This window comes from Cyprinodon tularosa, unplaced genomic scaffold, assembly GCF_016077235.1.
Source record: "Cyprinodon tularosa strain WSP-4 unplaced genomic scaffold, ASM1607723v1 ctg292, whole genome shotgun sequence".
NCBI lineage: Eukaryota > Metazoa > Chordata > Actinopteri > Cyprinodontiformes > Cyprinodontidae > Cyprinodon > Cyprinodon tularosa.
The window spans coordinates 54,734-75,333 of NW_024038999.1; the positions used below are offsets into that span (position 1 = coordinate 54,734).

The 20,600-nt window shown below is 38.4% G+C and overlaps 1 protein-coding gene across 1 annotated transcript in view; it reads right to left on the reverse strand.

Moving 5' to 3' along the window:
* Positions 1-20,600, reverse strand: part of pemt (phosphatidylethanolamine N-methyltransferase) — a 92,333-nt gene that overhangs the window by 42,046 nt on the left and 29,687 nt on the right. The window contains exon 3 of the mRNA XM_038291074.1: positions 3,870-3,985. Within this exon, the coding sequence (XP_038147002.1) occupies positions 3,870-3,985 (116 nt within the window). The remainder of the gene's footprint in view (positions 1-3,869; positions 3,986-20,600) is intronic.

A 20,600-nucleotide genomic window follows, 5' to 3' on the forward strand; every position in this document is an offset into this window, starting at 1 on the left:
GTAGTAACATTGTACCAGCTGGCCTGATCTGTTATCTGTCATCATGGCGATGTGTTTTTTCTTTTAGCAAGTGAAAGTGATGCATTGTGGGATTTTGTTATTTCACTAAAACAGTTTTGTGTTTTTTTTTTAACTATGTAAAACTAAACAGGTAAATTTTTACAATTCAGAATAATATCTACAAATATCAGTTATTGACCATGAGAGCAATATTTATATTGGAATAACATTAGTCCAAATAACATCCCTGTAGAACTAGTTCTAAAGATGTCATTAAAAGTTATTAGACTTTAGAAAGTTTAATGTAACATCCATCTAAAAATTAAAATGGTATGCCATACTAATGTCATGAGTTCTGATTTCTTGGTTAATGTGAAGTTGTCTTTACTAAGACATGTTAAACTTTTTTAACTTTGCATCAAATGTGTCATAATTTACTGAATCACACTTACTGACTGTAGTAGTAACTAAAGACTCCATCATGTTCATGACAGCTTTCAGTCATGTGTATGATGGCGTAATGTCTGTCTTATGCACACCCCTTCTAATAAAGTGCTTTCAGATCTCCTCTCTGTTTTACAATGATTCCAGGAAAGCCTCTAAAACACTGGTTCAAATCTGGATTAGGCCAACCAGTAGTGAAACTTAAGTCAAAAATAAGTGGGTCAGTGGTTGCCATTTTTTATGTTTCACAATTACATTTATCTAACTGGCTCTTTAAAGCTTTCACCACAGGGTGGCAGGACACAGATATAGGATTTACAGCTCAGTCATTCAGTAGAGGCTCAAAGTACTGCGCTTCTCCTCTACATGGATAAGAAGCACATCAACAACTTTGTTTAAAGAAGATGAAGTTTGGCCTGTTTTTCAGTGTAGTCCTGTTTCTCTGACTCTGACTAACTGGATGTGCTCTCTTTCATCCTCTGACATGGGAGCTGGCTAGGAGCTTGTCTGCCTGGCTGTGTGTTTCTTGGACGGGTCCGCATGTGGAGATGGTTGACAGTTGCCATTTGTATCTCTGCTGTCTCCTTGAACCCCCGTCGGCCTCGGCAGATAACCGCTCACACTGAGCCTGGTTCTGCTGGAGGTTTCATCCTGTTAAAGGGAATTTTTCCTCTCCCTTTTCACTACAAGCATGCTTAGTTCTAGGGATTGCCTTTGAGTCAATGAGTTGATGCAATCAGCCTTGAGATGACATGTTGTGAATTGGCGCTATATAAATTAACTGAATTGAATTAAGTCAGCTGAGGTGACTTGAACTTCTCTTTAAGATTCCCCTGGATGCCTCTCTCGTAGGAAATTCCAGGCAGGTCCCACTGGAGGAGACTCAAGAGATGATCCATGATAAGATGGAGGGACTATTTCTCTTGGCTGGACCGTAAGCGCCTCAGGCTTCCTCCAGCAGAGCAGCAGGAAGTGGCTGTAGACCTAGAAGTATGTCGAGACTGCTGCCCCAGTGACCCAGGCCCAGATGAAAGGGAGGACAACAAGTACGGGTACAAGTAATCTGGGTTTTGACTCTCCTAATCCATGTGTGTTTCCATCCCATTATGACATTCATAAAGCTGAAGGCTGTAAGCACAATAGTTCAAGCTTTCTTTCATACCCACTATAGCATCTGCTGTTGACCTTGGGAAAGAGAAAGTAATAAGATCTACAGTTTGCCCATTTACCAATCAGCCAGCCTTGACAGATTGATGAAGAGGATGTTCAGGGTTGTCATTAATCTTCTTCATGTTTTGAAGAATTTTTCTCTGTTAAGTAATCTTTAGAGATTTTTTAAAAATTATAAAACAGAGCCAGTCCTCTTTATTAGCTTACTGAACTTTAAGTTATGCTCTAATGTTGTAAATTTAATTCAAATCAGTTTATTTATATAGCGCCAATTCACAACATATGTCATCTCAAGGCACTTTACAGTTCACCAGATCATAGAGTCAGATTGATTCAAAGTTTTCTATCTAAGGAAAACCAGCTGATTGCACTGACTCATTGAGTCAAAGGCTTCACACTAAGCATGCTTGTAGCGACAGTGGAGAGGAAAAACTCCCTTTTAACATGAAAAAACCTCCAGCAGAACCAGGCTCAGTGTGAGCGGTCATCTGTCGAGTCCGACTGGGGTTCAAGGAGACAGAAGCAGACATACAAAAAACAACTGTAGAAGGCTGCCCCGTCCAGGAAACACAGCCAGGCAGGCGAGCTCCGAGCCAACTCCCATGTCAGAGGATGAAGAGAGCACATCCAGCCAGTCAGTGTTACCTTGTTATGTGCTGCGGGCACATTATTATTTCTTTTCTTTATTTAATTACATTAATTTGCGGCATTGTGGCCCGCCTATAAATAGGCTGGCGTTCAGAATGTGAGGCCGCCCCACTCCGCCCTGCTGAGACGCCGCTTTTTCTCTCGCTCCTGAGTTCGACCCGTGGTAGCGGACTGAGACTGAGACTCGAGGCTGCCATGTGGTAATTTTTATTATTTTCTGTGGTTTGCCGATTTTGGCCTGGTGGGACCGGTGGTCCTGTTTTCGATCTTTTCTTTAATATAGGTTTTTCCCTTTTTCCCTTTTTGCTTAGTCCGGCTTCAGCTGAGGCTTCGACGGCCCTGTATAGGGTTGGCCCTCGGCTGTGCCGTTTTGTTCTTTTTTGCCGGCTCACCAGGTCCATCTTTCTGTTAATACTTTTTGGAAGGTTTTGTTTCTCTTTTCTCTTTTTTTTCGATTCTTTTTTTTATGGGACACGGGATTTGAGGGCCAACTGACCATCTTTTTTCTTTTTCCCTTTTAGGAAAGATCAGAAAAGTGGAGAAGTTGAAAATAAAAACTGATTGAACCCTCATCTTCTTTTGTCTCGTGTCCTTAAATATGTTGTGTCTTGTGTGGACGTAACATACCTCAACAGATGATGGCAGAAGAGATTGCACTGTCCACATCAGACTTATACAAGATAAGAACTGCAGGACCTAATTTTTCCAATAGCTCCCTCTGTCGCTTCTTGTAGGCAGCTTCATGGTTTTTTCCTACAGTCCAGTCTGTTGTCCAGGTGAAGAGGGGTATTTATACCCATCTACCACTTCAATTTATTTTTATTTAGTTTATTCATATAGTGCCAATTCACATGACATTTCATCTCAAGCTAAGACAATTAAACCAAACCATAAAGTTCATTTTTTTAATCTAAGGAAAACCAGCTGACTGCATCCAGTCATTGACTTTGCAGGACTCGCTCTGCCTGGTTTAGCACGTGGCCACAGAAGACATTTGCTTACATTGTAATATGGACTCTTCAGCAATTCTTCACACCAGGCATTCATGCAGTGAAGAAGCAAAACTTCTTCCCCCAGTGCCCTTGGGTAGAAGATACAGGTCTATACAAAGTAATATCACCAGAGACCACAGGGACACAGAGTGTACCCTTAGTGAGTTAGATGAATTTGTCCCTCCTCCCTTCCTGATCCAGGAACACTAATACCTCACAATTAGGAGAGCTGTGAACTGGACTGTATTGTGTTAATATGTCCACTGATTCTTGCACTCTCTCTCTGTGTGTTATAATAATTGTGCCTGCACTGTAATTAGTCATTGCAAATTATGGTGTTTATTATGCTTATTTTATTGAAGGTGTTTATAAGATTTGGAGAAGGATCTCATTTATGACATTATTAGACTTGCATGGAATTAATGCTTGGAATAAAATTATTTTGTGTTTATCTATAAAACAATGATTATGAAGGACCAACTGATGAATTGAACCTAATAAGTCCTAATAAGACACATTTTGTTGTGTTTTTCTTTTATAGCAATTAGTTTCTTAACATTGTAACCGTTGGCATTTTTATGGGTTATTTTTCCAGATTGTGTTTTTTTTTTTTACCTGTGGCTTCGGAAAACATTGAGCAGAATGATAACAAGTCCTAGACTGCAACAGGCCAGGTAGGAGCTTCCAAAGAGTTTGGTGAGTCCACGAGTACGATGCTCCCATCGAGCCACCTGTAAGGTAAAAGAGGCCCGTTAGTTAATGAGCTTGAGTCTAAAACAAAATCTTTAATTTACAAATATATCCTGACTCAATTGAAAAAATAAACTGACATCAGTCGAGAGAAATAGGCAGGTTTGGGTTGGTATCTTTCCTGATAAGTTTTTAAAGTTAGTGAATGGCCTGGATTTGTATTGCTTTATCAAGTCCATAGGGTCCATGAAGTCATACATCTTGTCATTGACTTATTCTCACATACACACATTTACACCTTGATCAAGCTATACTATAGCCACAGCTGGCCTGGGTCGGACTGACAGAAGAAGGAAAGCTTCCATACAATTTGCCTGCAGTAATCCGTTTCACACAGACAGCATTTTCCCCTTCTAAAAGTATTCTACATGTGTTCATTCAAACAGTACAACTATGTTCACATGTTCCATTCACTTCCTGTCATTTCACCAATCCCTCCTTTCCAAGTCAGATGCAGACATTCTTTCTATGCCAATTCATTCGGCTGCCAAAAGCGCTAAATAAATACCCTGAAGCTTCACCTCCAGTTGTGTTCAAGAGTGCTAAATTGGATTACAGCTGGCCAGTATAACTGTTTATTATAATACCCTCTATCTCCATCTCTGTCTATTATATCACCAATAAAGCATAGAACATATCTGTGCTGAGGTTAAGATCCCAGAACCATTAACCATAGAAATAAGATACTAGAGAAGAGAGGGAAACATAGAACCACCAGTATTTGAAACAAGAACAGCTTCTGACCTGCACTGTTACATGTTGCTAAAGTGATTTACCTATGGGGAGGAAATGATGGTTCTCAATCTATTTCTTACACACACTAAGCTTCGGGTACAGTGTATCCTGGAGGTCTTACAAAAGACTGATTAATTATTGGCAGATAATAATTTAAGAGTGTTCTAAAAACAATGATAACAACAAGAAGAACATAGCAGAAATTCTTGTCCTTTAAAGACAAATTCTAAGTTAAATAAAAGTGAAACCTTGGCCAAGTGCCAGATTCAAACTTTTTCAAAGAACAAAACACACTAGTATTTCATTCTGAAATTCTTTTCGATTCATTTCATTAAAGAGTGTGTCAACAAAAGAATTTGAAAGTTTGGAGGCCCTCAAGTGCCATTCGCATTATCCATCTATTCAGTAATATCCTGTAGACTTAACTGTCTGATTAATAGAGCATAATAGAAAGAAGCTGCCCTAGATTCCTTTTGATAAGTAGCAGTTCTGATTTTAAGACCTTGACTCACTGAGACAATTTATCAACTACTTTGCTTCTTTTTCACATTTTCCTGTGCATCAATATGATGTCCCTGGTAAGTGGTTTTCTAATACATGAGAATAACTGTAAGAACTATTATAATTATCCATTGAATTTCATTTTTTCACCTTTTCCTTACATACAGTTAATGAAAACAACATTATACTTCTTACACATCCTATCATCTGTCATAAACAACATTAAAAAGTTATGTAATCTTAATTAGGGATGCACGATATAATCGGCCCCTATCGGTATCGGCCTGTATCGCTCTAAAACTGAATATCGGACATCGGCCACCCCACCGATATTTAACCCGATATTTGATCAGCTTCTGAGTTTCTAAAGTCTAAAAAAAATATACTACTACTTCTTCCTCAAAAACTTCTTTTTTACAGACTTAAAAACTTCTAAAGACGAGAGAAAAAATATTGATACATTAAAATATCCCAATATCTTCATATGCTGATATATTGCCATTTAAAAACACCATATCAATCTCTTTTACTAATGAAATATTGCTATATGTCATCGTCATGCTACGAAATCCCCCGAAAATCCACGAAATTTTGCCATATTTTTATATGTTGATATATTGACGCGGTATCGATCTATTTTACTAACAAAATCTCACAAGAATTTGCAAAATATCACGAGAGTTTGTAACAGAACGATTAAATTTCACGAGATTTTGAAAGTAAAATAGATCGATACCGCGTTTTTAAAAATCAATTTGATATCAGTATATGAAAATATATTTGAGTATATTATTTTTCAAAGTGTCAGAAATGGATAATAAAACTGGTATTTTCAATGACTACTTATTTTTGTCCAGCTTTAACATCGGCATCAATATCGGTTATCGGCTACATGAGTTTTAAAATATCGGCATATCGGATATCGGCCAAAATCCCAATATCGTGCATCCCTAATTTTAATGACTTTAAATTAGACATTGGCTAATAAAAAGATAAGAAATTCTTTCATTATATAACAGAGGGAAATGGGTGTGAGATTGAATAAAAACAACAATCATAAAAAAGCACAATATTAAATAGTATAAAATTAATGAAAGTTTAAAAGTTAAACCGAGTCTAAAAGGAGCTGGAAGGATCTAACAACCCCAAACTACATGTGCAGTGGTCAAAACTTTCTGCAAAGGCAACATAACGACCTTTAAACTTCATATAATGTTTAGAAATGTTGAAGAACAGAGAGCTTCATGATTCTGTTTCCATAAACTATATCTAGCAGTTGCTTATATAACAGCTAAAAGCATCCAGTGCGCTGGTTTAAAGCAAGCCGCAGCTGAACACCTATTGATCAACCCCTAATATTTGCCCCAACATTGTTTTTTTTTTTTTTTATTATGCCTAACTTTTTAATACCTTTATGGCTTTTATCCCTCAACTAAATATGTCTACTCACATCTAAAATACTGCAGCTGAATTAATAACACAATGTCTGTATAGATATTCTAGTGTTTATCATGTAGCTACATTTACTACCACAGGATTAACAACAAACTTCAAATCAGATTTGTTTTTAAGTTTTTTATCTACGGAAAAGCTGATTGCATCAAGTCATTGACTTTGCAGGATATTATATATATATATATATATATATATATATATATATATATATATATATATATATTTTCCCCCTGAATGAGCATATTTGTGCCAGTAGATGACTCTACAGCAATCCTACACTGAGGAGGCATTTGGAGAGAGTGGAGAGGAAAAAGAAGAGACCTCAGTAGAACCAGGGTCATTGTCCAGAACATAGTTTTCATGCAGATGTTTACTGTCTCCTTTCTTTTAATTATAGAGGTTTTAATTAATTACTTTAAATGGTGTCTGGCTTGTAGGATTTACTTTACTGGATACTAAAAATTGCACTGTTTCTAGGTTGAGAGTTCTAGTTAGTAAAACCTCTATGACAGAGATCACAGATTAGTGGACCGGGGTCCGGATCCGGACCCACCTGCTGGCTAATATGGTCCCAACCTGATTGAAAACACTTATAAATTATCGCATGTTGTCCAACGAAGTGGCTAATTTCATTTGCGGTACTACTCCTGTTAATACGGTAAAGCCCTCCGGAGCGTCCGGGACCAGGCTACACGTGATACAAATTAGCCAATGAGCTGCTGTCAGTCTGGGTTGCTGTTACTTTTAGACACAGCAGGCAAACCTACGGCAAGCCAGGAAATGGGAAAGAAGGAGAGGATGATGAGAAAAAGTGAAAGAGAGTTTGGATTGCTGGAAGAACTGCGATGATCTGGTGGCAGAAAAGAGAAATGGTGTGCTCAAAGATGACCCTGCACATTTTGAGTATGTTTGGCTCAACCTGTTAACCTGACTCCGCCAGATGGATTTGCTCCGCATAACCATTTGGAAACCTTCCGTTGAAGTAATTTTGGGAAGGGGCAAAAATACTGGTTAGCTGATTGATGGGCCAAATAAACCAATCAGATCAACGAAGCATATGACGTACTAACAGAGCGACAAGATGAGCCAATTGATAGATCAAACTCTTGCCGAAACCAGTCGGGAGAAGAGCAAAAACATCTTTCCCTCTGACAAAAGCCTCCAGAGCAGTGTTTTGCTCTTCTTTCAGTGAAGAAATACTCTGTAATTCCGATAAAACTTGCTCGATAGCCACGCTAACGCTAGTTTCATCGGCTGAAGCCGCCATGTTCTTTAGACTGAACTGTCGCACTTCTCGTTGCGTCACACCTCAACCCGCCTCAAAGCCAACGCTGATTGGACGTTCGTTTGGTGAACTGCTCCAAATTTTCTTTCATGGAAAGTAGCCAGACTGATCTGCGAGTGAAACCTTGAAAGCTCGCGAACAGAATTAAAAATAATAAATATCGATCCAGGCTAAGAATGACCACATTGATATGAGCTCTATAAAAGCCTTGAAGGTCAGCCAAAAGCCCACTTCTCTTATTAAGGCATAAAAAAGAAAGAAAAAAAAACGTTCAGGTGTTTTTTAAAATATGTGAATCAGGAAATTGTCTATATACCAAACTGAAAGATTGTTGTTCTCTACTTAAAAAATACTTTAGATAAATTGGAAACATTTTCTTAAAAAAATATATATATATTTTTATTGTTTAAAAAGTCAATGTATAACATGGATGCATAAACAACTTATTTTAATTCAGTGTTAAATTCTGTTTAAAGTAACAGATTATAATCAAAAATGTCTCTGGACCTTTACTGGTTGTTGATTTTCTTTATTCGGACCTCGCCGATTTTTTATTGGTTACCCCTGGTCTATGGTCTGTTTACTTTATGGAACCACTAACAGGTTAATGTTATGTGAATTAAACTGAGTGGAACTTCAGAAAAATAAAATAAATGATAAATAAAGTTTCTTTAACCCGATGCCTGCAGATTTCCTCATAGAAAAACACAGTACTAAGATCAGCATTTAAGCTTAATCCTTAATGATGTAACTTGATTTTATTATGAGAGGTAGGTCAAAATAAAACATAAACTGATCAACTAAAGATAGCTTGCCCTACCACAGCTCTGTTTGTAAATGTTAGCCCTCCACAGGGTTCAGATCTACAGATGCAAAATGCTGTCACCACTGTTGGATAAAATGCTTTTTTTTTTTAAAGAAATGACAAAAGTCTAATTAGTTACTGGCTGTGGGCAAAGGAAGTGCGTAGATCCCTGTCAGAGAAAGCAAAAAAAGACAAGTGTTTCTATGGAAACAGCTTTTCTATGTTTGGAGCTATAGGCAAAAGTTGAGATGGGTAAAGGTTAGAGGAAAGAACTTTTACACAAGAAGCAGAAAAAAGTAGCTAATTTAGGTGATATACTCCCACTGAAACTTTAGAGACAATAGTGAATGAATGATCCCTCTAGTTAGCCTCCTTTATGCAGCTCCTTTATGTTCATAGACTGTTCTCTTTTATACAAGCAGCCAGCTGACTCTAACGTATTGTTCTCTAACCTCTTCCTTTGAGCAAAATGATGATGTATGATTAGGCCCCAGCCTAAGGAGGCCTCTTTGGACCAGACTCATGCTTACATCCACATGCCGATTACATCAGAGTCTCCTCTGTGGGACACAAGGACACAGCAGTACACAACAAAGCAATACAAAGACGATTATAATAGAGGGAATAATTAATGATTAGCTTTCCAGATAGCACATTTGGGAACGTTACGTTTATGACGGCATGTATTCTACTGTCGCTGTGTGTGGCATTTTAGGATTGAGGGTCTTATGTAATAGCATCCTTCTTTGTTAATGGAAAAAAAAGGTCTTCACACTGAGCCTCAAACAAAGAAGAAGTGACTAAACAACCCGCTGAATTGCTCTCACACACCCTAACAACTGGTTGCACATGTCGGAGAAACCCATTCGCTCCAGCATTTAAAAGCAATTGTGACGTCTCAAGAGAAAGTAGCAAGAAGTTACTGGAGCTCAAATGGAAACAAAACAGGCAAAAATTTTAGAGGAAATAGTGATTTTTGTTTCCATGTAAAAATTCAAGATATAAAGAAACACCTTAATGCTTTCAATTACAATTTAGGAGGTTTTAAAAAAGGAAAACTCTGTGTTTACATGTGGCCTTTTTTTAGTGATAACCTCAACTGAATGGTGTTGTTCCGCAATATGTGACACTATTCTATGTCTACCGTATCTTAGGATTCCCCCTTGATCCAGTTCAGGTGGTTGGGAAATGAAAGAACTGTAGCGAAAATAACATCTATTGGACGAAGTCTTCCATCTCATGCATGAAGCTGTTGAAGAGCTGAATAGTTTGTTTGGTAGTAGACAGCTGCACCCCAAGAGCATGAAGGAGCATTATCATAGATCCTTCCTCCCAACAACTGCTTGTCCTTTCAACTGGCACCTTTCATAGAAACTCACCGAACAAAAGTTTACATCCCTGCTACAAGTCATTTGTTTTCAAGAACAGATTTACATGCACAAGATGTTTTTGTTTTTAATTACCCTCCACAATTTTTTCTATTCTATTCTAAAATATTCTATTGTAGACTTCAAGCACACCTTGCCCGAAAGGATGCATGTTGTTGAAAGAGACAGAAGCAAATATTTATCTGGCATTTTGTTCTTTTGGATCCCTTTAGTCTGAATAACAGCCCATCAGAACAAAATAAGCTCAAAAAAATTAGTCGGAGCTTACTGATCTGAAGTAATTAAATTAAAACTAATGTGGTTTAAATTGGGGGATTTTTGTCAGACTTTATAGAAGAGATAGAAGTGTCAGTGTGCCCAGGAATATTTTATTTTCAAGGGCTTTAAGATATTCAAATCCTATTTTACAATTTTTTTTACTGACATGCTGTATTTCTATATCAGAATAGCTGCATAAAAGCAACATTTTGCCCTTTATACAGTGTACATTCATGCACATATTTGAATGGTAAATTGATTTAATTCAAGTAAAGTAATTTTATGCATTTAACAACAGCTCTCAAGAGGACAGTTTACAGGTGCTGGTCATAAAATTAGAATATCATGAAAAAGTAGATTGATTTCAGTAATTCCATTTAAAAAGTGAAACTTGTATATTATATTCATACATTACATACAAACTCATATATTTCAGATGTTTATTTTGTTTAATTTTGATGATTACAAATGACAACAAATGAAAATCTCAAATTCATCATATCAGAAAATTAGAATATTGCTGAAGACCAATAAAAACAAAGGATTTATAGAAATGTTGGCCAACTGAAAAGTATGAACATGAAAAGTATGAGCATGTACAGCACTCAGTATTTAGTTGGGCCTCCTTTGGCCTGTATTACTGCAGCAATCCGGCGTGGCATGGAGTTGATCAGTCTGTGGCACTGCTCAGGTGTTATGATAGCCCAGGTTGCTCTAATAGTGGCTTTTAGCTCTTCTGAATTGTTGGGTCTGGTGTATTGCATCTTCTTCTTCACAATACCCCATAGATTTTCTATGGGGTTAAGGTCAGGAGAGTTTGCTGGCCAATTAAGAACAGGGATACCATGGTCCTTCAACCAGGTACTGGTAGCTTTGGCACTGTGTGCAGGTGCCAAGTCCTGTTGGAAAATGAAATCTGCATCTCCAAAAAGTTGGTCAGCTGCAGGAAGCATGAAGTGCTCTAAAACTTCCTGGTATGTGGCTGCGTTGACCCTGGACCTCAGAAAACACAATGGACCAACACCAGCAGATGACATGGCACCCCAAACCATCACTGACTGTGGAAACTTTACACTGGACTTCAAGCAACGTGGATGAAGTGCCTCTCTTCTTTTCCTCCAGACTCTGGGACCTTGATTTCCAAAGGAAATGCAAAATTTACTTTCATCAGAGAACATGACTTTGGACCACTCACCAGCAGTCCAGTCCTGTTTCTCTTTAGCCCAGGCAAGACGCTTCTGACGCTGTCTGTGGTTCAAGAGTGGCTTGACACAAGGAATGCGACAGCAGAAACCCATGTCTTTCATACGTCTGTGTGTGGTGGTTCTTGAAGCACTCACTCCAGCTGCAGTCCACTCTTTGTGAATCTCCCCCACATTTTTGAATGGGTTTTGTTTCACAATCCTCTCCAGGGTGCGGTTATCTCTCTTGCTTGTACACTTTTTTCGACCACATCTTTTCCTTCCCTTCGCCTCTCTATTAATGTGCTTGGACACTGAGCTCTGTGAACAGCCAGCCTCTTTAGCGATGACCTTTTGTGTCTTGCCCTCCTTGTGCAAGGTGTCGATGGTCGTCTTTTGGACAACTGTCAAGTCAGCAGTCTTCCCCATGATTGTGTAGCCTATAGAACTAGACTGAAAGACCATTTAAAGGCTTTTGCAGGTGGTTTGAGTTAATTAGCTGATTAGAGTGTGGCACCAGGGGCCATCAATTTTGAACCTTTTCACAATATTCTAATTTTCTGATATGATGAATTTGAGATTTTCATTTGTTGTCATTTGTAATCATCAAAATTAAACAAAATAAACATCTGAAATATATGAGTTTGTATGTAATGTATGAATATAATATACAAGTTTCACTTTTTAAATGGAATTACTGAAATCAATCTACTTTTTCATGATATTCTAATTTTATGACCAGCACCTGTATGTAAGGATTATAATACATACAACTTTCATGAATTTTTTAAAAGAAACTGCAACGCACCCGCAGACGAACTGGTTTCTGAGCAAAAACCTGGCTTTTGCCTTGTGGTAACAGCACAATCTTTTCTTCACAATCTTTTCTTTATTTCCCTTGGCATTTCTGCCTGTGTTGTTGCTAAATTCAGTTAAATATGTCAACATTTTAGAACTAGATATGTATTCTTGGTCAGCAGTTGCTTAGGGTGAACCATGAGGAGGGTGCTCTATAACCATTCTTGCTTTTTGGGCTTCAGCTGCGGTTATTCTGAATTCTGAGAAAAAAGACATTTTGACATAACAGACATAACATTTTAGACATAACATTTTGTTTTTTTTCAGTGGCCCTAATCCTCTTCCGTACATTTGATACGGTCACTTAATCTGTTATTTTTATACACTTTTAAGGTCCATATTGTGAGACCACTTTTGTTGTAATAATTCTGCAGCGGTAACACAATAATTTCCCCTTTGTGGGCCAATAAAGGGGTTTTCTATTTCTATCTATTTGGTCAGAGTGCTTTAAAGCCCAGTTTAAACCTGTACAGTCAATTCTTTTTAAAATAATTATTATTGTTGTAACCTGTATCGGCTTTAAACCCCTTAACAAGAAGTATTTAAAATCTAAACAAATGTTGGGACATTTAAGCAAATTATGGCTGAATGTGAATCCTGACTGGCGCTGATGTTTTTAGTTTGTATTGCTTGATTGTTGGAGAGCACATAATTATACCTCGCACTGGTACATTTCTTGAAACTATTAACGGCCACCATACCAGGAAGAAAATACTAAGGAAAATGGAGAGTTAAAGGGAAGGAAATCGGGTGGAAACTATAATTGGAGAAAGGGCAATCACATTATTTGCTCATCTCATTTTAACACCCATCACAGGTATATAACAAGAAATCTATGCGCCTCATCTTCAAACCTGTGAATACGTTTTTTTTGTTCTGCAGGAACCATAGCTTGCTTCCTCAGACATCAGCGCTCCGGGGACATTTTTTACTCTTCAAGTCTTTTCTAAGTACGAGGTAGAACGATGACTTTACACGTCATTCAAAAATCATTTGCACCCAGTGGATGCTGGAGCGTGCTAAAAATACGCAGGTGCTCTATGAACAGAACGCAGATGATGTGATCAAAGCAATCTCGGCAAATAACACAAGGCCTGGACGAGGGGAGTACAGGGAGTGGCGCCAGATTGGCAGAACTGGAAGCTCTTCAAGACTAATTTAATAAAGGCTTAACAAGCTCCTCCTGCACCCCCATCAGCCTATTTCTGTCCCACATAGAGGCACTGGAAAGACATCTTTCATGTACGATGAGAGGGAATTAGAACAACAGACATTTAAAGAAAAAATAAAGCTTGAAGTCGAATCTTTACAAAAAAAAAAAAACAATTATGGTATCAAACCTCAAATAAAAGGTATGTAATTAAGAAACTGTGAATATGTATTTTCTTTTAAAGTAATTTTATTTGTGTTAATTTGCAAAGCCCCAGGGGACCCAACTCAGGACTGTGATTCTTTCCACCTGATCAGCAGCTGATGGTTTATTGACTGTATTAATGTGCGGCTGTGTTTGATGGAGGACATTCTGCTCACAGGCACAGCCTAGTAATATGGGTAATAAGCAAAAGAGAACATTAATATAGAACAATCATATGCTTACATGCATTAAAACCACTTTAATGACAAAGCATCTTGAGTACAATTGATAATTGCTCATCCATGGCACAAAATGCAGACATTTAATGAACTGCGTCTATATGATTTACGACTCTTTCGGGTTGCTCATTCTTACTGTCCTTCTCTCCCTATTTTCATCATTTTCTATTATTTAATTTAACCAATATACCTTTAAAACAAAAATTAAGACAAAGTCACCTGGAACTAAGAGCTCAAGAAATGTTGGAGGGTAATAAAAAAAATCAAACAATTATCTGAGAAAAAAATAATTGTCTAATCCTAAAGGGAAATCAATTAAGACTGATCATCTTTATATCTCTGCTCATAAAGTTCAACAGGGACATCCGACATATCGTCAACAAGGACATCCAACTTTTCATCAACAGGGACATCCATCATATGATCAACAGGGACATCCAACATATGATCAACAGGGACATCCAACATATGATCAACAGGGACATCCAACATATGATCAACAGGGACATCCAACATATGATCAACAGGTACATCCATCATATGATCAACAGGGACATCCATCATATGATCAACAGGTACATCCATCATATGATCAACAGGGACATCCAACATATGATCAACAGGGACATCCAACATATGATCAACAGGGACATCCAACATATGATCAACAGGTAAATCCATCATATGATCAACAGGTACATCCAACATATGATCAACAGGGACATCCAACATATGATCAACAGGGACATCCAACATATGATCAACAGGGACATCCAACATATGATCAACAGGGACATCCAACATATGATCAACAGGTACATCCATCATATGATCAACAGGTACATCCATCATATGATCAACAGGTACATCCATCATATGATCAACAGGGACATCCAACATATGATCAACAGGTACATCCATCATATGATCAACAGGTACATCCATCATATGATCAACAGGTACATCCATCATATGATCAACAGGGACATCGAACATATGATCAACAGGTACATCCATCATATGATCAACAGGTACATCCAACATATGATCAACAGGTACATCCAACATATGATCAACAGGGACATCCAACATATGATCAACAGGGACATCCAACATATGATCAACAGGGACATCCAACATATGATCAACAGGGACATCCAACATATGATCAACAGGTACATCCATCATATGATCAACAGGTACATCCATCATATGATCAACAGGGACATCCAACATATGATCAACAGGGACATCCAACATATGATCAACAGGTACATCCATCATATGATCAACAGGGACATCCATCATATGATCAACAGGTACATCCATCATATGATCAACAGGGACATCCAACATATGATCAACAGGGACATCCAACATATGATCAACAGGGACATCCAACATATGATCAACAGGTAAATCCATCATATGATCAACAGGTACATCCAACATATGATCAACAGGGACATCCAACATATGATCAACAGGGACATCCAACATATGATCAACAGGGACATCCAACATATGATCAACAGGGACATCCAACATATGATCAACAGGTACATCCATCATATGATCAACAGGTACATCCATCATATGATCAACAGGGACATCCAACATATGATCAACAGGTACATCCATCATATGATCAACAGGTACATCCATCATATGATCAACAGGTACATCCATCATATGATCAACAGGGACATCGAACATATGATCAACAGGTACATCCATCATATGATCAACAGGTACATCCATCATATGATCAACAGGGACATCCAACATATGATCAACAGGGACATCCATCATATGATCAACAGGTACATCCATCATATGATCAACAGGGACATCCAACATATGATCAACAAGGACATCCAACATATCATCAACAGGGACATCCATCATATGATCAACAGGGACATCCAACATATGATCAACAGGTACATCCATCATATGATCAACAGGGACATCCAACATATGATCAACAGGTACATCAATCATATGATCAACAGGTACATCCATCATATGATCAACAGGGACATCCAACATATGATCAACAGGGACATCCAACATATGATCAACAGGGACATCCAACATATGATCAACAGGGACATCCAACATATGATCAACAGGGACATCCATCATATGATCAACAGGGACATCCAACATATGATCAACAGGGACATCCATCATATGATCAAAAGGTACATCCATCATATGATCAACAGGGACATCCAACATATCATCAACAGGGACATCCAACATATCATCAACAGGGACATCCAACATATCATCAACAGGGACATCCAACATATGATCAACAGTGACATCCAACATGTGATCAACAGGGACATCCAACATGTGATCAACAGGGACATCCAACATGTGATCAACAGGTACATCCATCATATGATCAACAGGGACATCCATCATATGATCAACAGGTACATCCATCATATGATCAACAGGTACATCCATCATATGATCAACAGGTACATCCATCATATGATCAACAGGGACATCCAACATATGATCAACAGGGACATCCAACATATCATCAACAGGGACATCCAACATATGATCAATAGGGACATCCAACATATGATCAACAGGGACATCCAACATATGATCAACAGGTACATCCATCATATGATCAACAGGGACATCCAACATATGATCAACAGGGACATCCAACATATGATCAACAGGTACATCCATCATATGATCAACAGGGACATCCAACATATGATCAACAGGGACATCCAACATATGATCAACAGGGACATCCAACATATGATCAACAGGTACATCCATCATATGATCAACAGGGACATCCAACATATGATCAACAGGTACATCCATCATATGATCAACAGGGACATCCAACATATGATCAACAGGTACATCCATCATATGATCAACAGGTACATCCATCATATGATCAACAGGGACATCCAACATATGATCAACAGGGACATCCATCTTATGATCAACAGGTACATCCATCATATGATCAACAGGGACATCCAACATATGATCAACAGGGACATCCAACATATCATCAACAGGGACATCCATCATATGATCAACAGGGACATCCAACATATGATCAACAGGTACATCCATCATATGATCAACAGGGACATCCAACATATGATCAACAGGTACATCCATCATATGATCAACAGGTACATCCATCATATGATCAACAGGGACATCCAACATATGATCAACAGGGACATCCAACATATGATCAACAGGGACATCCAACATATGATCAACAGGGACATCCAACATATGATCAACAGGGACATCCATCATATGATCAACAGGGACATCCAACATATGATCAACAGGGACATCCATCATATGATCAAAAGGTACATCCATCATATGATCAACAGGGACATCCAACATATCATCAACAGGGACATCCAACATATCATCAACAGGGACATCCAACATATGATCAACAGGGACATCCAACATATGATCAACAGTGACATCCAACATGTGATCAACAGGGACATCCAACATGTGATCAACAGGTACATCCATCATATGATCAACAGGGACATCCATCATATGATCAACAGGTACATCCATCATATGATCAACAGGGACATCCATCATATGATCAACAGGTACATCCATCATATGATCAACAGGGACATCCAACATATGATCAACAGGTACATCCATCATATGATCAACAGGTACATCCATCATATGATCAACAGGGACATCCAACATATGATCAACAGGGACATCCAACATATGATCAACAGGGACATCCAACATATGATCAACAGGTACATCCATCATATGATGAACAGGGACATCCAACATATGATCAACAGGTACATCCATCATATGATCAACAGGGACATCCAACATATGATCAACAGGTACATCCATCATATGATCAACAGGTACATCCATCATATGATCAACAGGTACATCCATCATATGATCAACAGGGACATCCAACATATGATCAGCAGGTACATCCATCATATGATCAACAGGTACATCCATCATATGATCAACAGGGACATCCAACATATGATCAACAGGGACATCCATCTTATGATCAACAGGTACATCCATCATATGATCAACAGGGACATCCAACATATGATCAACAAGGACATCCAACATATCATCAACAGGGACATCCATCATATGATCAACAGGGACATCCAACATATGATCAACAGGTACATCCATCATATGATCAACAGGGACATCCAACATATGATCAACAGGTACATCCATCATATGATCAACAGGTACATCCATCATATGATCAACAGGGACATCCAACATATGGTCAACAGGGACATCCAACATATGATCAACAGGGACATCCAACATATGATCAACAGGGATATCCAACATATGATCAACAGGGACATCCAACATATGATCAACAGGGACATCCATCATATGATCAACAGGGACATCCAACATATGATCAACAGGGACATCCATCATATGATCAAAAGGTACATCCATCATATGATCAACAGGGACATCCAACATATCATCAACAGGGACATCCAACATATCATCAACAGGGACATCCAACATATGATCAACAGGGACATCCAACATATGATCAACAGTGACATCCAACATGTGATCAACAGGGACATCCAACATGTGATCAACAGGTACATCCATCATATGATCAACAGGGACATCCATCATATGATCAACAGGTACATCCATCATATGATCAACAGGTACATCCATCATACGATCAACAGGTACATCCATCATATGATCAACAGGGACATCCAACATATGATCAACAGGGACATCCATCATATCATCAACAGGTACATCCATCATATGATCAACAGGGACATCCAACATATGATCAACAGGGACATCCAACATATGATCAACAGGGACATCCAACATATGATCAACAGGGACATCCAACATATGATCAACAGGGACATCCAACATATGATCAACAGGTACATCCATCATATGATCAACAGGTACATCCATCATATGATCAACAGGGACATCCAACATATGATCAACAGGGACATCCAACATATGATCAACAGGTACATCCATCATATGATCAACAGGTACATCCATCATATGATCAACAGGTACATCCATCATATGATCAACAGGGACATCCAACATATGATCAACAGGGACATCCAACATATGATCAACAGGTACATCCAACATATGATCAACAAGGACATCCAACATATCATCAACAGGGACATCCAACATATGATCAACAGGGACATCCAACATATGATCAACAGGGACATCCATCATATCATCAACAAGGACATCCAACATATGATCAACAGGGACATCCAACATATGATCAACAAGGACATCCATCATATGATCAACAGGGACATCCAACATATGATCAACAGGGACATCCAACATGTGATCAACAGGGACATCCAACATGTGATCAACAGGTACATCCATCATATGATCAACAGGGACATCCATCATATGATCAACAGGTACATCCATCATATGATCAACAGGTACATCCATCATATGATCAACAGGTACATCCATCATATGATCAACAGGGACATCCAACATATGATCAACAGGTACATCCATCATATGATCAACAGGTACATCAATCATATGATCAACAGGGACATCCAACATATGATCAACAGGGACATCCAACATATGATCAACAGGGACATCCAACATGTGATCAACAGGGACATCCAACATATGATCAACAGGGACATCCAACATATGATCAACAGGTACATCCAACATATGATCAACAGGGACATCCAACATATGATCAACAGGTACATCCAACATATGATCAACAGGTACATCCATCATATGATCAACAGGTACATCCATCATATGATCAACAGGTACATCCATCATATGATCAACAGGGACATCCAACATATGATCAACAGGTACATCCATCATATGACCAACAGGTACATCCATCATATGATCAACAGGTACATCCATCATATGATCAACAGGGACATCCAACATATGATCAACAGGTACATCCATCATATGATCAACAGGGACATCCATCATATGATCAACAGGTACATCCATCATATGATCAACAGGGAATTCCAACATATGATCAACAGGTACATCCATCATATGATCAACAGGTACATCCATCATATGATCAACAGGTACATCCATCATATGATCAACAGGGACATCCAACATATGATCAACAGGTACCTCCATCATATGATCAACAGGTACATCCATCATATGATCAACAGGTACATCCATCATATGATCAACAGGGACATCCAACATATGATCAACAGGTACATCCATCATATGATCAACAGGGACATCCATCATATGATCAACAGGTACATCCATCATATGATCAACAGGGACATCCAACATATGATCAACAGGTACATCCATCATATGATCAACAGGTACATCCATCATATGATCAACAGGGACATCCAACATATGATCTACAGGTACATCCATCATATGATCAACAGGTACATCCAT